The sequence below is a fragment of the Haplochromis burtoni genome, unplaced genomic scaffold (genome assembly GCF_018398535.1).
Source record: "Haplochromis burtoni strain Fernald_Lab_line unplaced genomic scaffold, NCSU_Asbu1 Contig_15, whole genome shotgun sequence".
Classification (NCBI taxonomy): Eukaryota; Metazoa; Chordata; class Actinopteri; order Cichliformes; family Cichlidae; genus Haplochromis; species Haplochromis burtoni.
The window spans coordinates 729,601-747,672 of NW_024582376.1; the positions used below are offsets into that span (position 1 = coordinate 729,601).

Sequence of the window (18,072 nt, forward strand, 5' to 3'; positions counted from 1 at the left end):
AAATGGGCCAAAAATCGCACAGTGTAAGCCCAGCATAAGGAGGCCCAATGTCTCCTGCAGAATTTAGATGGTTGGGTCAGCCTTCCTGCCTTGTAGCAATGGTTCGAGCCGTTGCTGCTGGTGTAAAGGTGTCGAAAATGGTTTCTTGTTATACTTAATGATTACAGTACACCCATCTTCTGGTGGCTGCTTCCAACAAGGTAACACTCCATGCACCAAAGCTCAAACTGTTTCTTAAACATGAAAATGTGTTCATTGTACTCAAACGCCCTCCACAGTGACCAGATCTCAATACAATAGAACAACTCTGGGTTGGAATGGAATTAAGAGACTCGTCATGGATATCTAGCTGATAAATCTGCAGCAACTGTCTGATGCTATCATGTCCAAAGTCTCTGAGAAATGTTTCCAGTATCCTTTTTGAATCTATGTCACGAAGGAGTAAGGCAAAAGTGATTATCGACCTTGTACTAGTTAGGAGGACCTAATAAAGGGTCCACTAAGTGTATGTGTGACTTTGAGTTATATTGCAAAAATAAAACACTTGATTACATATCAAAAGCAATATTTATTTTTCAAGAACTACAAAAGTACTACAAAAGCCAGAGATAAACCCCATTAGTGGTTACTGTTGATGTACAGATGCAGTCCACCACCAACTGACAGGCACAGTCTTACTGTGCAAACCCAGGACAAAACCTCCACCTTGCCCATATGTACCCTTCAATCTAACCTTTCACCAGAAAACAGACTGATATGAAAATGTTAACATTAAGAATGAGTGATGAGGAAATTGAATGTGTATGGACCTTGAAATCATTCAGAATAATACCGGAGCAGCTAACTTGCAACTTTGGAAAAATTAAGATGGACTTATGGTTATCTTCTGGTCGGGGCTTTGAATGGATCATCCTGTATCAAAAAAAAAAGAGAGATGAAGAAAAAAGGATTAAGGCACGAGTCAGAGAAAACTAAAAGATGTAACAATTTTGGATAAATATATGTGTGATGTCATGAATTCAGATGCATTTTTATTGCACCTAAAATTATATGATTTAATGTTAATCCCACTTTACACGACACATCCTATACATGAATTTGCCTTCTTGTTTTACCTCATCATCATCGCTGTCCTCAAATGCAATTCCTCTTGACTGGCTCTGGCTCTGAGAGCCGTATTTAGAGAAGGACGATGATGATGAGGACGACGGTCTGGTGTAGAAAAGAACAAAGATTTTAAGAAAAGCCATTGCTCTAAAATACAACACTATATAACACTTCTACAGTCTAGGTTTAAACAAACATACTTTGGAGGCGGCCGGGCAGCTTTTGTTACAGGTATATCTTCATCTGAGTCATCAATGATCACCTAAAGATGGATAAATATGAGATTAAATGTTAGTGGATGGTATGCTTCACTTAAAAATGGAGATGTGTGATGAGTGTTACCGTTTATCATTAACTCACTTCATCTGTGTAAGATTTGGTGGCTCTAGTCCGAGAAGGCTTTTGAGAGGATGCCTGAAATGCTGAAGAGCGAGGGAGGAAACATACAGTGGACGTGGGACAGATTTCTGTGAATTTTCTGTGGCTCTTTTTGTGGATAGACAAGTGCAACATGTGTTTACAGACAGTCACACTAACAGAAGTTTACATTCCCCTACCCTGCAAAATGCTCCTGCTTTGGGATGTTGTTGAGGACTTCTGGGACCGACCCCGACCAGCTGGCTTTGGTTCAGAGGCAGTCGCACCTGAACAGCCCGAAAAATAATGGAACAAGTCATTGAAATCATGGATTGATATTATATACGTTGCTTTTTCTGTACTATCACATTAGCCTATAATGTCTATAATATTTATGCAAAATATCATCCCATCATGACATCATGTTATCATCAATGTTCATTTCAGAATTATACAAAAAGCTCCTTTTTCATGCAACACAAAATGGGTTAACAATTTAAAGTTGTTCTGCAGCAATGGAAGTCAAAAGCTGGTGCTACAATTCCTACAGGTGTTTCAGATTTTCTAGATTACTTACAACCTCCTTTGTCTGTATAAAGCAGTGTTGGAACACACTGTGGTACCATACCCTTGTGAGCATCAGTTGAACAGTACTGTATTGCAGAAACTAGTGTGTTGCTACACAAATGGTGAGAAAAAAGCAATTAACAATGGAAGAGAGACAGAGCATCATAACACTTAAAAATGTAGGTCCTTCCTACAAAGAAATTGCAAAGAAAGTCAAGGAGTCGTTGTAGTTTCTTTCACCATCAAAAGCTACTCAGAAATTGGGGCAAACTCTGACAGGAAGAGCTCTGGCAGACCCAAAGCCACAACTGAATCAGAGGGCAAATTTCTGAGAGTTAACAGCTTGCGTGATAGGCGGCTCACAGGACAAAAGCTTCAAACACAGCTTAATAGTGGTTGTAGTAAACAAGTCTCAGAAGAGAAGACTTTAAGCTGCAGGCTTGACAGGACGAGTTGCAGCAAGAAAGCCACTGCTAAGATGTCAGAATAAGACAAAGAGGCTTGCCTGGGCTATGAAACACTGTCATTGGACTACTGAGGACTGGAAGAAGGTATTATGGACTAATGAATCAAAATTTGAAATCTTCGGTTCATCATGCAGGGTTTTTGAATGCCGTCAGTAGGTGAAAGGATGATTCCACAGTGTGTGGCATCAACATGAAAACATAAGTCCAAGCTATGCCAGAACTCCTCACGAAAAATGAACAAGATGGTAAGCTTGAAAACATGGAGTGGCCAGCACAGTCTCCAGACTTAAACCCCATCGAGCTGGTTTGGGATGAACTGGACATAAGAGTGAAAGCAAGTCAACCTACAAGTGCCACACATTTATGGGAACTTGTACGTAGTCACTGCACTGTTGCATATCAAGATTTTTAAATACACCTTTACTGCTTCTCTTTATCGCCCTCACCTCTGCCCCTCCCTCGGCCACCACGGCCTCTGCTTCCTCGCCCTCTGCCTCGTGTAGGTGCAGCAACTGGAACCGAGCCTTCGTCAGAGTCCATATTAACATCTGAAACATCCTGATCTGCGAAGTCACCATCACCACGCTCCAACCGGTGAGCCTTGGCTCTGTTCATAGCCTGAGAAAGAAAGAGACAATTAACCAAACACAGAAATTAATTTCAGGCTTCAGTGAAGTCATTACTTACTTCTTGGATGTCTTTCTCCTCCTCAGCTGTGTTCTTTTTGGAATCTCTGAATAGCCGAACCTGAAAATATAAAAACATGAAAAATATATAATATGACAATAATTACTCCACTTCCACTACATGCTACGTTCTTTTACCTCTGCATCTATATCCTGTTCTGTGGTTACTCCTCTAGACTGAAGATGGAGCTGTGTCTTCTGCAACTGATAAGTGATAAGCTCATCGATGGCTTCCTTCTCATCTTTGTCAACAAACTCCTGAATGGCCTTACCCATGCCTTGTTCAGTCAGCAGGGACAGCTGTACCTTCTAGACATACAGAAAGAATACAAAGATCAAATGCCAGATGAAAACAAGAGATTTCATACACTAAACATGCCGGTTTTAAGATGAGCACACCTGCTCTGCTGCCTCAAAGTACTGCTTGACAAGGTCCTCCACTCTCAACCCTTCGACAGCAGTAGGTTTGAACAGCTTCCCATAGTCAATACTGCTCTCATCTAAAAAGCAAAATGAATTAAATCAGAGGGCTGAATGGTCAGTTTACTCTCTGAAGCAGAGCTACATTATGGGATTTATTCAGTGCTGAGTTAATGGTGTAGAGATTCACAGCAGCAGCCAAACCTTTGATTTCCTTCTGCTCACGGCGTCTGATAAAGTGAATTATGTCTTTCGGGTTGGCCACACGATCCACAAACTTCTGGCTGAACCGTGAGGTATTGAATGCCTCAAAACCGCCACTGTAGTCCACCTGCAAAGAGAATTTCATATTTAGATTTAAATTAAGCAGCAACATTAGGATGTATGCACACAGTGTATCCATCTTACTCTCAGGCGAATAAGAGGTTTCTCAGGTGTAAGCCGACATCCAAGTCTTTCCCTTTCTGCTTCGTCCAGCATCTCTGTGACCTTTGCAAAACAATAGTCCTCCACCTTCTTTGTTACATGAGGTGTATCTGGTGTAAAGCAGTCCTGATGATCAGCCAGCACCACATCTTCAATGAAGAACTGACGCACAGTCTTCAGGGGGATCTCTTGCAATTTCATTTTACGACCTTTCACCCTCAACAGACCAATTTTCCTAGATATGAATAAACAGACAAACAGTGTTTTGAGAACTGACATTAAAATACATTCAGAATGTGATTCATTTAATGTGTGTGCATTCATACTTCTTGGTGGCTTCTCCAGGAGAAAGGGATGTAGCTACAGAGCTTCCAGGCTGTGACACATAGAAGAGCTGCTGTTCATTTAGGGTGGGTTTAATCAAACACTCATGTTCATGACCCCACACCACCAGGTCAAGGAAATCATCCAGGAACTGCTCAGGAATGTAGTTTGTAGGACCATGTTTACTCCTTGACAAAATACAAACACAGAAAAAGTTGTTGGTATTTTTACATAATTAGGTGAACAAATAAAAAGAAATTTATGAACAAGTTATACTAATACAAGATTTTTTTTCATGTCACAACTTCCCTCTCATATACACTGTTAGGTTTAATGTATGTGTTGTAAGTTGCCATTTAAAAAGCTAGAATGCTTCTATTTGCTCTCTATGTAACCCGCGCATATAAGTACGTGCACGACCTCGATAAGGGGAACAAGCAGCCTTGAGAAGAACAGATTCTATTCAATGAAGGAAGCCACCTGGCTGGGACGAGATGCCGACATCTGTGTGTAACCAATAAAAACAACCTGCAGGAGGAAAGCAAGTTGAAGTGGGTTGGAGACAACTGCTTCCCTCTTGCAAGTGAAAACTTGAGCCTGTGTGACCTCGTTCCTGAGTGAGTTTCTGTTTATCCAGCAGTATCAGAGGTAAGACTCTGACATACACAACACCCTGTATGTTTACTGAGGAACACTTGGAGACAGACTTGTTTAGTAAATGAAATAAATGAATGCACCATTGTGTGTTTATTTAATTATTGAATTAATTAATTATAACACATATTAATAATTCATGATAAGACATCATTATTTAACTGTATGACTAGTTAACTAAGATAGGAAATAAATTCAACAAATTAATAAATAAATTCAAAAGAAAATAATTACTTAAATGTGTCATTAATTAGTTAAAAACATGTTTTACTATTTCACTATTTATTTATTTATTTTTATTTCATGGTTCCTGGATCATGAAGTCATTTAAACTATCACAACAACTCGTCAACAGACCCACACATCTGCTTGGTTACCCTGCACAGCAAATCAAGATGGCCCAATCCCAGATTATGGATTATGGATTGATGCAGTGTCAATGTCAATAGGTGGTTATATGGATTTGGAGTATCCAGGTATCCCAGAATACATTTCAAATTAAATCACCAGTAGCATTGTTTACTTAATTATGTACTTTGTAAATTATTTATTATGTATTTCAAAATGTAATTATTATATTAATGACCTGTTTAACTGATTACATGATGAAGTATTTATTTATGTATTTATTTAATACTGTTTGACACTTTCAGCACTCCATAGTTTGACACAGCTGCATCTCAAATGCTTTTAAATGATGTAGTTACCTGTTCTGATGGATGGTGAAGAGGTTAAACCAGCCATCTTGGTCTTCTTTCGGGCGTAGCATGGATACCTGTTTGTTGACAAACATTCTGTACAGGCGCTCATCTGGGATAGAACCTTGTGACATATTAATACAAAATTAAAATCAATCGTTGATTGATTGACAAATCTTAGTGAAACAACAAGATTATTTTAGGAATGGACACTACTGATCCATCTGGAAACATGAACCTACCAAGACCATATAAGGCAAGCTTGGTGATGCCTTTCTGTATTAAAATGGGACTGATTTCTATCTTCTCCACAGAGTGGGAGTGGCCAAAATGATTGACAAGTCCAGAAGCACTCAGCAGATCCAATGCACACAAGCCTTCAGCCTTGGAGAAAGCATACAGAAATCCACATACTTGAATATTAGTGCATGGGTGTCACGGTCAGGTGTATGAGAATGGAAAGAGAGGACCCAACTGCAGGACTCACAGATTTATTACACAAACAGGATGAACTGAACATGAAAGGTTGACCTTAACTACTGAACTAGACTGTAAACACACACGATGAGTTGACGACAACAAGACAAAGAACTGAGGGAAACTGAGGGCTTAAATACACTGGATAACGATGATGAGTGGAAACAGGTGAGAACACAGCTGAACTAAATCTGATTAATGACAAAGAGGAAGTAGAACTTAACAGAATGCACACAGACAGAAGACTAACACAATAAAACAGGAAACACACACGTGAAAACAAACAATGACAAAAGGTCCAGAACTGAAAACACTGGGTCAAAGGAACCCTGACAATGGGTGTTGTATCTGAATTCATAACTTCCTTTGTCACTAAAAGCAACTCACTCCAGTTGGGTCATCATGGTTCCCATGAATGCTGAACACAGGAATAGAGATGTTCAGGTTTTCATCCTGATAATTAACCCAGGGGAACCTACAAGATATCAACACACACATAACATTTATACATAACAAATAAAACAGTGTGTTATAGAAGTTTAGCACATGTTGTGATTAAATAATTTGAAGTGCCTCAATAATGCTATGCTTTTTTTATTAATAAGACACAATTTTTAATTTTTTATTAATTTAAAATAATAAATTATAAAGTTATATAGTATAGTATTAAGTGGACACGGCCCTGAAAATAAAGGCATTAGACTACGTGTCTTTGGGGGGTTGAATGCTGCAGACTCACGCTTGCCTGGGAAAAGGTAGATAACAGGGGACCATCTTCTAGTGGAAAGTTACTGAGACACTGTTTTTTTAGACTAGAATGAGAGAGCTTCTATAATAAAACTATTGGGGGCACCACCATTTTGAGATCCGCGGCAACGTGTCATGCAGGACGCATCACCCTTCTAGAAGTCACTGTGTAAGTGTGAAATGGTCTATTGAGCAGTGTTTTGTCTTCCATCGGATGCCTATGAGGAATCAAAAGAACTCGGTGAAGTGTTGATATTTAACACAGACACGTGACCGTTTACCATGTGACACTAACTTGTTTTTTGGGCTTGTAATCCTGAAATACAGTTACAAACCTACTAAACATTCCTTAGATGAGTAAAAGAGTAAAGAAACCAGTATATATACTCTCTCAGAGAAAGTAACACACTTTCATAACAAGCTTCTTGCTGTGTAACCCTTGCATTCCCCCTGACTGCACACCACATGATTTAGATCATTATGTTGTTTAAAAACGAATTATATTGGACAAGATATGAAGGTGTATAAAAGTTTAAATAATGATCAGTATTATGTGTCAAGATGGGTAACAAACCCCAGTTACTGGCATGGAATTGTAATCACTGGATCAAGTGGACCACAGTTATTGCTCAGGTATTTACCTGATTTTTATTGTATTTATATTATAATGATACTGACACATCTCTGTACATTATCTCTTACATCGTCAATGAGTCAGCATAGCTCATTTCTCATTAATATCAGTGATCATTTGTATGTTAAGTGTATATGAGTGATTGGATGTGATCGCCACCATTTATCAGATCCAATATGGCGAACAGTTCTTAAGCGACCTGCACATAACATTACGTGCAAAACCTCTATAGGATGACACCAAGTGAAACTGACTGTGTTGTGTTGAAGTTGACTTTCTGGTCACTGAGGATTTCGAAGCGTACAGGCGAGTCTCCCATGCAGTATTTTCGCAGCATAGTGAGGCACTTGTGAAGGCACTGGCGTGAAGGTTTGTTGTCATGGAATAAATCGCCACCAAGGAGGATGAAATCTACCTGTTAGCAAAGAAACAAGCAAAAAGAAAAGAAATGGATACTTGTACACATGCGGAGGTAATGGTCCATTCAGGTCCACTTACAACAAGCACGCACCTCATTTTGCTTGGCACATTGCAGGATTTCATCTAGTGTGGTGTATGTGTCATTTCCACGAATGGCATCCTTCTCAAGGTAACCAAGGTGAATATCTGTAGCAATCAGGATCTTGAAAGTATCCTCATCATCTCTAGAAAATGGAAACATATGTGTACATATTACATGGATATAAACATTACATTCAAGAACACGTTCAAGAGGAAAGACTTAAAAGACCATACGAGGTATTCTCTGAAGACATGATGATGTGTTTACAGCTGGCAGGGGCTCAGCAATAAGGCTTTTCTGCAAAAAATACAAACAATATAAACAATTCATATTTATTTTAAAAAATATCTTAAGGAAACTTACGATATTAAGAAACTTAAGAAAATGAATCACAAACAATAACAATAAAAATAAGTGGATATTTGTAAAAAGTTCAGAATCAAAAATAGCACTTTTTTAAGAGTTCCTATGTCCCAAAAACATGCTAACGACACACTATGTATGATGAACCGCCGACCTAACTTATTATTATGTTAGTAAGACGGTAGCTACAGCTAAGAGTAACACGTTATCGGAAAGACAGCAGGTTAGCTTTTGCCTGTGTTGGAAAGCGGTGGGTGAAATGTATTAATAGTATGACTACTAAAAACCTATCATGTGTTCGTAAATTTGTTGAATGTAGCCTACAGTTAAGATGCCCATACGGCCTAGGTAACGACCCAGTTTGGAAAAATAACACGACCATCCCACTTACCTTCTCTAAAGTCTCTAAACTACCCAAGTTGCCATAAAATTCCCGGCAACTCTTGCAAACCCTTGCTCCACCCCTCAAGGGTGTCTGAGAGTTATTGTAGTTTCATTCCTAAACATCTCGATTCTTCAAAGCGGAATCTCCGCTGAGGAGAAACTACATTTCCGGTAAGCCCACCGTGTGCGCTTGTTTTATGGATATTGACACTCCGGTCCACGTCTTTCATATGTCCTTATTGTCTAACGAGTCATAATGTGATTTAAACCGTTCGTACCCTTCAGAAACCACGGACTGTGTCGCTTGTCAAAGTGGTGTTTTCTTTTGCACAGCCCATATTAGCACAAACGGCTGTACAAAGTGTGCTTAGCTAGTAATCTGTCAGTCGTAATTAAAAAGCTATGTGCTGTAGTTCTACTCTCAGCTAGCATTGCGTCATTTGCATTTCTTTAACACATGCGAGACAGGCTGGAATGGTTGCATTTCAATGGAGACGCTGCCAAAAACACTCGCAGCTGATGCTACGCGGGAAACGGTAGTATTACCAGATTTGGGTGAATTTCAATTGAACGAAAAATTAAAAGCAGGTTGCCACCGTTTATCTTGAGTTAGCTAGACTGCACAGGAAGCTGCCTAGCAGCAGTTGCTACAACTCAAACTAAACGATGTTGCAAACCTAATAGTGGGCTGAAGTTATTCTGTGTTTGACCTGAACTGGACGGAATGAATATAGTTTTTTTCTCACGGTCATTTCACTTTCTGTACTCCATTTGTTGTTTTTGGCCGTTATATTCGCTCACTGTAAAAAATGTAGATGCCAGCAGTTATCTAAAGTCTAATATGGAAAATGCAGATAACTAAATAACATTTAGTCCTGTTTCCCTGCAGGAATCTTATCCACCACCACCACCAACCTGTGGACCGGTGCCTGACAGTCTGTCTCTGCCATCCTACAAAGACTACCCAGCTCACCGACCTTTTATCAACACACTTGTGCATCACAGACCTCAAACACACACTCATCAATCATATGTTCCATCATCACCCATCAAAACCTTCCCTGAGACCAACAGTACTGGTACAATTAACTTGTGCATCTCTTTTGTTGCCTGTGTAGAGTTTCCATTCAGGCATTGTAGTGTTTCAGAGCTCCATGGTTACACATGCAACATGATGCTGCACTACTTGAATGTCTCAGCTTCACCAACATCTATTCATTCGTCCAATCATCCTTTCTTAGCTCCTGTCATGTTATCTTCTTTTTCCTTTTAGACCCCAAAAATATCTTGTTACACCAGATATGTCACCATATGGAGACCCTTCCTGTAGCTAACTTATATTTTTATGTCTGTGTAGTGATCTTATCTGCCTTGAGGAACCTACAAGAAAAGATCAGGAGGTTGGAGATGGAAAAAGGACATGCAGAGCGGAGTCTGCATGCACTGGGAAAAGATGCTTCACAAACACTTCTACAGAATGAAGATATTACACTGAGACTCTTAAATGATCAAAAAGACCTAGAAAGACAAAGAAGTGCCCGTTCCAACTGCAACCAAGGTGAGTATACATACATAGATAGATAGATGGTGATAATAATTTAATTACCTTTTCATATACTTTTATTACTGTCTTGTTTCAAGCTATAGTCTTTTTTTTGTTACCTACATGTCTTCTGCGTATCTTCTCTCTATTTCTAGTGCTGATCAACCACCTTGCTGCCGCAGAGTCTCGCTGTTTGAAGCTAGAGCGACAGCTGGATCACATGAGGAGGATGCTGCGCAATGCCAGAACAGAGAGGACCAACCTGCTTAAACAGCAGGTTAAATGTCATAGCCTGTAGCTTTTCATTTAAAATATACAGTGGTCCCTTGTCTATCGTGATAGTTACGTTTTAAAAATAACAGGTGAAATCCACGAAGTAGTCAACGTTATTTTTTACAATTATTATAGATGTTTTAAGGCTGTAAAACCCCTCACTCCACACTTTATACACTTTTCTCAGACAGGCATGAACATTTTCACACTTTTCTCTCTTGTTTAAACTCTCTCAAAGTTCAAACCTTCATAGCAAAATAAGTCCAGTATTATAGAATGAAACCAAAGTCACCCGCGGTTGCCTTTGACGGTGCAAAATGTTTCGTCGAAATTGTTGTGTTTGTTGGGGAGAAAACTTAAAAACATACAGTACAGCACCTCAGAGTCACACAGCTAGCGATAAAAAATTGATACAAATTTGACAAGCTGAACACATTCTGTACTGTACAGGAGACACAGTACAAGATTGATTGACAGTGGTCTACAGCCAATCAGGACGCAGAACACAGTGCACTGTAAAAAAAAAAAAGCATGCAAAATTGTACAAAAAAAATCGAAACAGGCCGCGAAAGATGAAAGATGAACCGCGTTATAGCGAGGGACCACTGTATTCATTTAAAAACTTGAAATCAGTAGTCCGTAGATCCATATTCTTGACGGAGGCGGTCGCACTTTCTCCTTCTCCCTTATCTTTCCTGCTTGGCTTCTAATGTCTTTTGTATAGTCTCGCTTAATCTCTAACCCTAAGTGAGTCTCCCAAACTTGTTCTCTAAAACCTAAAGAAGAATTATGGATTTGATCAACTGGACCCTTAACGAAACTGACAACTCTGGGCTTGGGAGAGCCTGATTGTCCTGCGGAGACATTTGCTGCTGGATACTCGATGGGCGGCTGTGTCGTGTGTCTAGCGACACTCGATGGAGGACATTGAACGACATCTACCAATTCGGAACCATGATAACAGAGTTCTGGCTGATTGGAGCTGGCTCGGACCTGGCTTATCGAAGAACAAGAAGCGGCTACAGCTGTTCAAAATTCCACAAGGCTGGCTGACATGATAGAGGATGGGCAGGGCTGTGAGTACTCATACTGCTTTTGAACGCAATATGGATAAGATCTTGGAGAAGCTCATGGCTCTGCTATATGGATAACATCTTGAAGAAGAACAAATGGAATTGAGAGACCTGTTGATCAGTGACGGACATTAGACCAACTGTAAAATTGGATGCAGTTTGTTCGCACTAACCAAACTAACTACCCTCTTCACCTCATGCGGCCCCCTGGCGGCAGCTGGATGCTCAAGGCAAAAGCTGACAGGAATAACAATCCTCCTTTAGATAATAAGACTGTGTTGTGACTTTCTCCCTCCTCATTCAAGGCCACCCACGTCGACCGAAGATTGTTGATCTCCCTGTTGGAGCTCAGTCTGGGGGGAGTTATTTTTTCTCCTCGTCTTTCCTCATGTTGTGCATTTTCCATTGTTATACCTCTCTGACCTGTCTTCCCCATGTGATGTTGTAATGTATGTATGATCGGAAGGGTAAGATGGCACTGGCGAAGGTCAGTAGCCTCAACACAACAAATTTCCCACATGTGGGACTAATAAAGGTTATCTTATCTTATTAATTGTTATCTTCCTTTCAGGACATCCTGCAGAAAGCCAAATCAGCTGAGTGGCAGTCTGACACAGCATCACAGTATGCTCAGTTTGACAAGCTGGAGAGACTTGAAGGTACATTTATCGTCTAGTGAACGTACACAGAACATTTCCGAGGTAAATGTACAAATATCAAATCAAATCACTTTTATTGTCACATCACATGTGCAGGTACATTGGTACAGCACATGTGAGTGAAATTCTTGTGTGCGAGCTTCACAAGCAACAGAGTTGTGCAAAATACAATAATGTAAACAAGCAAAATACAAGAATGGCTACATCTGAAACTAATAAATATATGTACAATATATAATAGTATATGCATTTCTGGATGTGTATACTAAATATTTTTCGTGTGTGTGTGTGTGTGTGTACACATATTTTACAAATTAAATAGAGTAAACAATAAATAAAATATATAAAATAAAATATACAGAGTGAGACATGTGCAAAACAGTGGCTTACTGTACAGTATGGAGTGCATAATGTTGACGTAGTGTCAGCTACACTGAAATTATCTACTGAGCGCCCATGCTCTTCAGTCATAAGGAAGAGAATATTGCCATTAAACATCATAAAATCCTTGGCAGTGGCATCAGGCTTCCCCAGATTATCCACAGCTTGTTTTTGTTCAAGCATGGTTTGATAAATCAAAAGTATGAGTATCAAACTGCTGTCCTGGGGGCTGTAAATGTCCCACTAAAGGGTCTGATTTTGGCCCACAGTTAGCTTTGCAAATTGGGGAAATTGCAGTGAAGCATTGCATAATTTGTTGGCTATTTCACTGTACTACTTACTTAAATATAGATGAAGCAAGTGGTTCACAAAACATTTACCGTATTTCCCGGACTACAAAGCGCACCTGAATATTAGCCGCACAAGCTAAAATCAGGGGAAAATCCTGTTTTGTACATACATTAGCCGCACCTGACTAAAAGCCGCAGGTGTTTCAATGTTGACTTATCATATGTAAGAGAATATGCACAAAGGGAATTGTCAGGAAAGAGATGGCTGTTTGGAGACACACCCCTTTTATTAATATTTTGAAAAACAAGTTATGGGTACATATTTGCAAACTTTTTAGGTATATGTAACAAGTAGCGGTAATTACAAGTACGAAACATGTACTGTGCTTCATAAATGAGTAACAAATGTAGTACATAACAATAACCTACAGCACACCAGAAAAATAGATTCAGACTACCTTTTAGGCTCAGGTGCAGTGACACGGCTTTAACAAGAAGAAAAGTCAGTCATTCACCACCATCTTCCTGCGCACTAAAACCACCAAAGTCCTCTTCTCCAGTGTCGGAAACGAACAGGCTCAGGGTGGCTTCGTCATCCACTCTCAGCTTCTTTCCTTCGTTGTCACTTTCAAAACCAAAGAAATCCTCGTTGTCAGTGTCAGAGTCGAACACCCTCAGAAGGGCCGTGGCGGTGTCCTCCTCTCCATCATGCAGCAGTCCAGCCCTTCGAAATCCGTTGGTGATCATGGATGTTTTCACACTTTTCCACGCTGTCAGATTCCACCGGTGGAGTTGGGCATAACTTGCTTTTCGCAAGTTTATCGCCGCACATCATCCACGACTCCCGCTGAACGCGTAGCGCTACTTTGAAGTTTGTTTTTCGCGCTACTTGTACGGCACTATGTTGCCTGGCGGATGGACATGTGACCAACATACCACTCTTGAACCCCGATACTGTGTGTCTGATCACATGCCCTTCCGCCAGGCAACGTAGTGCCGTACAACAGCGGAACAAACAAAACAAATCGTCTTACGATATGACAAAAATCATGGACAATCCATAGAAAAGCCGCACCTGACTAAAAGCCGCAGGGTTCAAAGCTTGTGCAAAAAGTAGCGGCTTATAGCCCGACAATTACGGTAATCACTAAAATAGGTTGTTTTTTCATGCCAGAAATAGGACTTTAAAGCATCTCAAGCTATTCATCACCTGGTGGTGTCTTTTCTAAGATTACTGAACAACAGTTTTAGTGTAATTTTCAGTTGAATTTCCCACAGCTCATATTAAAGAAAACAGATAAATGTTCAGAAGAGTTTACAAGAAGTCTTTAAACAGACCAGAACAAGACAAAAAGAATACTGGTTCTTAAGGGGAGCTCAGAATTTAAAATTCTGTATGCTGTCATGGACCTGGATTAATCTGCACATTAAGAAGCTAAGAATTATTTTCAGGTTTGTTCTTTATTTGTCAGTATTTTCTATTTTTACTGGACTTAAAAGTGGTAACAAGTAAAAGTTAGTGTTTTGATATATTCATCGTATGATGGGTTTGTTTGTCTTCAGATGAAGATCCTTGAGTTGGAGATGAAACTACAGGAAGAGGAGTACCAAAGAAAGCTCATCCAAGACAAGGCCAACCAAGTAATGAGACATGAATTATAATTTTCATCTTTGCTCTCTCTGTTACTCACTTTACATACTTTCTTCTTTCCAATGCTCAGCTACAGACGGGGTTGGACGCCAGTAGGATCCTGCTGCAGTCTGTGTCACCGTGCCGATCCGCCAAGAAGCCCAAAGAGAAGAAGTCCAATACAAAGGTTAAGACCTTCACATGCTCAGCTCATGGTTTTACTTCTGTTTGAGACTGCTAAGGTTCCTTCTTTATAAGTAGATGGTAGAAGAGACAGTTTTGCTCACAAGTGTAGATTTTATTAAAAAGGTTAAACATGTTCATCAGGGAAACCAGATAAAAACATCAATCCAAATTCCATCTTCCCTAGTTTTATTTCCATTTCCTTTCCAGAAATCATCGCAGCAATATTCCCACACAGAGCCACATTATAGACTGAGCCTGAGAGATGTACCCTTTGTTGCTGGAACGGTATAAAAAGACATGCCCGTGTGATGGAATACAATGGTCTACCATATTTAACATGCACTTCCCTTACGCTGACTCGCTCTCTTTCTCTCTGACGTTTAGTCAGTAGGCTGTAGCCACTCGGTCAGAGCCAACGTCCAGTCAGTTTTGTCTCTCCTGAAGCGACACCAGCCCCACCTCTGCAACAGCCGCGTCCTCTCACGCAACACGAACGGCTCCGGCACAGACGGCCACCGGCATTCAGACAGTTCCTCTTCTTCCTCTTCGGCTAGCGGGGAGGAATTATCGGAGCTGCTGCAAGCCCTGCAGGAGGAGCTGCGACTCATGAGCTTGTGAGCAGTATTTCATTTGATCTCGACACAAGGCAAGTCACAGACGACGATTATCAAAAGTACTTTGGGGGGTTTTTTCAGTGTGTTTCTGCGTGTGTGTTGCAGGGAGCATGATGAGTTAATGAGGCAGGTGGAGGATTGTGTGTTTGAACAGGAAAGAAAGGAACTTCGGAGGGTGCAGGAGAGGCTGTTGTTGAAAATGGAGAGGAAAGGAGAGCAGATCAGTAAGCTGTACAAGCACAAGTCGCAGGTGTGTTTTCACATATGCAGTCACTAGTTTTCTTTCTTGTTATTTATTTTTTATTATTATTATAATTTGTTAAAGCTTGTGTCTCTTATCTTTTCCTGTCTCTCTGCCAGATAAAAAAGTTAAGAAAAGAAGCCAATTGCAGGCAGAGCAATGGGAACGAGCTGAGGGTGTCTACCACAGTGTCCACCAGAGGTCACTCTGCGGCAGCAGTCAAGGCTAGACCAGGAGACAGAAGCAAGATGAATCTGAGGCTCCTGAGGGACATGAAGGCTCTGCAGACCTCATTACGGACCTGACACTTGCCCACACTTTAGGTCACTCTTGTTGGTGCTATTTACCTCCCCTCAGCAATTACTTCAACTTCAAAACAGACACTGGCTGAAAAACACTAGATGAACACGAAGAACCAGCCTGTGTTTACCAAGCGTCTGTTTGATGAGCAGGTTCAAGAGCATATGACCTGAAATTCTTTAATATGTTTTTACTAGAATATTTGAAAAGACTGGTATGAGTCAGATTTTAGCTGTCGCTGATGATCAACACTAACTGACTTGTTTAAAAGCTTTGTTGTTTTTTCTTAATAATTTCTCATATTACTGTCTGACAATATGTTGAGAATATTTTAAAGAAAACTGGGCTTTAAATGGTACTTGATTTATTATTTAAAAGTACTATTAAAGAGACAGTGTCTTGGTTCACGGAGCATTTTACCCCCAACATTTTCCTCTTATCTGTTTTCATGCACGTAGAGACCATTGAAGTCTCTCTACATCTGTTTTAAATCCTGCAATTTGTGTATGTAAAAGTTACACTTTTATATTTTCTATGAAGTTGTAAAGTCCATGATCATTTCTAGAAATGGCCCAAATGTGAGGGGATTTCTTTTTACAATCAGGAGTAAACTGGATCTTAGTGAAGACACGTTTATGTTTTTATGTTTGTGCAGTATTGGTCCAGTACATGGTTTTGGTTGTTGAGATTTTTTTGTGGGGGTGGGGCCTGGATACTGAAAGTTTCCTCAAACCCTCATGTGCTTGAGGTGCTCCTCTTCCAAAGACTTGTCCTTCCTGCGTTTGACGCTGGTGTCCGACTTCAGTGAAATCACAACATCCATCAAATAAATTCTCCATTCCTGATTACTTTTTCCCAAAATTGTGTGAATCATTATACCATTGCATTAAAGGACCATTTAAATATCTGTTTCTGTTTCCCTTTTTTCAATCCAAATTAAATTCTGTTATGATTTCCTTCATTATCAGCAATGTAAATAACAGTGCCCTCTAGTTGTTATTGATTAAGGTGGTCCAAATACAAAGAATTGTTTATCTGCACACATATACAAATATATGAATCAAAATTACTTAGATGTGACAATATGAAAACATGTTTTAACCCTCCTAAAATGGGTAAAAAAGAGAAATTTGGCTGCTACAATTGTAACTCATTCTCAGTTATGAGTTAAAGTGATTTTCGAGTCCCTGTTATCAAAGTGTTATTTATAAGAGGCTGTATGTCACCCAGACCCCAGGGGGGGTTGTTAGCACCAGGCTGGACTGGACAACTCCTTTGTGGAGATGAGACTGGGAAGTCTCTTAAACAGGCTGGATTTTCTTGTTGGTTATTTTATGAGAGAAGAGACTGGGTGTGGTGAGAGCGGTGTGACGATAATCCTGAAGGGGAAAGCTGCTGGTGGACAAACTGCACAGAGACATGGTATGCTGCTTTTCATGGTATGCTATCTTTTATTATCTTAGTTTCTCAGCTGGCCTGATTTGTTTGTTGTATTCCTGACAGTATGGATTTATTAATGCCTGTTTGAAATCGCTGGTAGTGGAAAAGTTTGGCGAGGAGGCGTGGGTCAAGCTCAGGTAAAAGAAAAATTTCCCTTTGAGAGAGTTGAATTTTTCAAAATCTGTTTGCTTTATTAATGAATTTTTACAGCAGAAACACATTTCTGTTACATTCTTAAAACATATCAGGAAATAAACATATTGTCTTCCCAAAATCATCATCATCATCATACACAGGGATGAAGCTGGAGTCCAGGACACCTTCCTGACACATGAAGTCTACGAAGATGAAATCACTTTGCACTTAGTGGCAGAGGCCTGCAAGCTTCTAGGTGTCTTTCCTCACGAGTTGTTTCAATATATGAAATTGAAAATTCCAGTCATACATATTTATTTATTGATTGATTTACTTTCAGGAGTAAAACCAGAGGTAGTCTTGAGGCAGTTCGGAGAGTATTTCTTTGAGTTTTGCAAACGCTCCGGCTACCATCACATGCTGCGGACTTTAGGAGGAAATCTGTCTGAATTCACGGAGAATTTGGATGCACTTCACAGCTACCTGTCGCTCTC

The 18,072-nt window shown here is 40.0% G+C and overlaps 2 protein-coding genes across 3 annotated transcripts; one reads left to right on the forward strand and one right to left on the reverse strand.

Annotated features, from left to right (window-relative positions):
* Positions 1-548: 548 nt before the first annotated feature.
* Positions 549-8,965, reverse strand: mre11a (MRE11 homolog A, double strand break repair nuclease). Of its 2 annotated transcripts, none has more exons than XM_005915801.2 (19): positions 8,821-8,965; positions 8,300-8,363; positions 8,076-8,208; positions 7,819-7,979; positions 6,571-6,658; positions 5,949-6,090; positions 5,716-5,830; positions 4,357-4,542; positions 4,013-4,265; positions 3,809-3,935; positions 3,584-3,684; positions 3,323-3,493; positions 3,186-3,245; positions 2,945-3,116; positions 1,665-1,751; positions 1,468-1,529; positions 1,308-1,369; positions 1,116-1,212; positions 549-912 (listed from the first exon to the last, which is right to left on the reverse strand). In XM_005915801.2, exons 2-19 carry the CDS (start codon positions 8,317-8,319, stop codon positions 880-882), a joined length of 2,070 nt encoding a protein of 689 aa, XP_005915863.1. In that variant the 5' UTR covers positions 8,320-8,363; positions 8,821-8,965; the 3' UTR covers positions 549-879. The 2 variants fall into 2 exon arrangements, with proteins under 2 accessions (XP_005915863.1, XP_005915865.1); XM_005915803.3 differs by lacking the exon at positions 8,821-8,965 and adding an exon at positions 8,717-8,771.
* A 63-nt stretch (positions 8,966-9,028) lies between these two features.
* cep57 (centrosomal protein 57) lies at positions 9,029-16,906 on the forward strand. The gene is made up of 11 exons (XM_042218028.1): positions 9,029-9,349; positions 9,703-9,892; positions 10,171-10,371; positions 10,512-10,650; positions 12,274-12,403; positions 14,596-14,673; positions 14,754-14,849; positions 15,056-15,133; positions 15,233-15,462; positions 15,568-15,712; positions 15,823-16,906. The coding sequence occupies exons 1-11, from the start codon at positions 9,302-9,304 to the stop codon at positions 16,006-16,008; spliced, it is 1,521 nt and encodes a 506-aa protein (XP_042073962.1). The 5' UTR covers positions 9,029-9,301; the 3' UTR covers positions 16,009-16,906.
* Positions 16,907-18,072: the final 1,166 nt, after the last annotated feature.